Source organism: Alligator sinensis, unplaced genomic scaffold (assembly GCF_000455745.1).
Source record: "Alligator sinensis unplaced genomic scaffold, ASM45574v1 scaffold594_1, whole genome shotgun sequence".
Classification (NCBI taxonomy): Eukaryota; Metazoa; Chordata; order Crocodylia; family Alligatoridae; genus Alligator; species Alligator sinensis.
Window position 1 is genome coordinate 1,305,787 of NW_005842286.1, and position 1,445 is coordinate 1,307,231.

General features: G+C 56.2%; 1 protein-coding gene across 1 annotated transcript in view; it reads right to left on the reverse strand.

Annotated features, from left to right (window-relative positions):
- Nucleotides 1-1,445, reverse strand: part of ARHGEF17 (Rho guanine nucleotide exchange factor 17) — a 185,364-nt gene that overhangs the window by 36,788 nt on the left and 147,131 nt on the right. Inside the window, exon 4 of the mRNA XM_006028073.2 lies at nt 26-142. Coding sequence (XP_006028135.1) covers nt 26-142 — 117 coding nt within the window. The remainder of the gene's footprint in view (nt 1-25; nt 143-1,445) is intronic.

The following is a 1,445-nucleotide window of genomic DNA, read 5'->3' on the forward strand; positions in this document are numbered from 1 at the left end:
AGCTGCTGCTGGGATGGTGACCTACATCCAGGAACTTCATGAAGGCTGGCCTGGCTTCCTTGGCTATCCTCACAGCGTCCTTGGCATTGAGGAAGTTGTCGATGTAGGCCGAATAAATGGTCACCAGGATATCCTTGGAAAACTGTGGGGAGCAAAACAGAGAGAGAGGGCCATGAGGGTGTGCAGGGGCTGGCTGGGAAAGACAAAATGAACCTAAAGCAAAATAACAGTAAAGTATTGCCCAGGGGACATTACAGTGCTGCCAGTGGCTTTTCCTGCTGTAGCACCATCCTCCTTGCTGAGAGCATCCATTCTTTATATAACTCGTGGAGTGCAGACGCCTGGTCGGGAAGGAGGGCAGCTTTCCTGCCGGCCTTCCAGCTGCAAGGCTGGAAACACCGCTGGGAGGGCCCTTTCTTGGCCCTCCTGCTCCCAATCCATTTAGGACGTGCTGGCATGGACAAGACGCCACTGCACAGAGTTAACAGGGGATGTCCTGGGGCGGCTTTTACAATAAAAGCCATGTGCTGATGAGATGGTGGCGGGGGGAAGCCACCAGGCCCCAGACAGGTCTGTGTCCAGACTTCAGTGGCGGAGGGGCAGGCGGTCTGCTCCCACCCAGCCCTTCCAATCCTCTCTCCTTCCAGGCTTAGCACAAGGCAAAAGGAGCGTAGAGAAGAGAAGGAGACCCACTGGGCCAGTGGTTCCTCTCCCTCCTTTATTTGGCTAGGCTGCACCTCTAGGCTTTTCCCAGCCTTTACCTTTCTGTCTGTCTGCAGGCTGCGAGGACCAAGAAAAGAGCATGTATGGGGCAGACCTAAAGCACTTCCTCTGAGGGCTGGTAAGGAGGGAAGGTAGAGGATAGCCTTCCTCAGGGCATGTTGTTTAGTCCCAGCTCCCACCTTACCTTCTAGCCCAACCGCCCCAATTACCAGTCCCCCCAGCTTGCTCCTCGGGGGCAGCCCACCTGTGAAAGCACTCCTGAGCGTCAGGCTGAAAGCCAAGCTCCCTCTAATCCTTGCCTCCCCTGCAGTGCGTTCAGACCCCACCCAGGTTAAAGGACTAAACCCAGGAGGTCTGCCAGCACTTGACTTCTAGCCCAGCTTCTGTCTCTACTGCCCGTTGTCCGTGAGCAGACCCCTTCGAGGAATCAGTCTGCCCACTGCTTGTCTCTCCATCCGTGCTTCGTGTACAACTGCAGCAAGGTAGTGTGCGGATGCAGCAGGGAGACTCAGGTGGCCAAGGAGATGCTCAGGAAGGATCCTAAGTAGTAGCACAGCGTGCAGGAGCGTGAGTCAACAGACTGGACAAATCTGGGCAGGGTGTGGGCTGGTACAATCACCTCACCTGACCTCCAGCTTTACCTTCGTATTGACCCAGGAGCCAGCCGCTACTTCCACTTGGGCTGGTTGCCCATGCAGCAGGACTGCCAAGCTGGGAGCGGA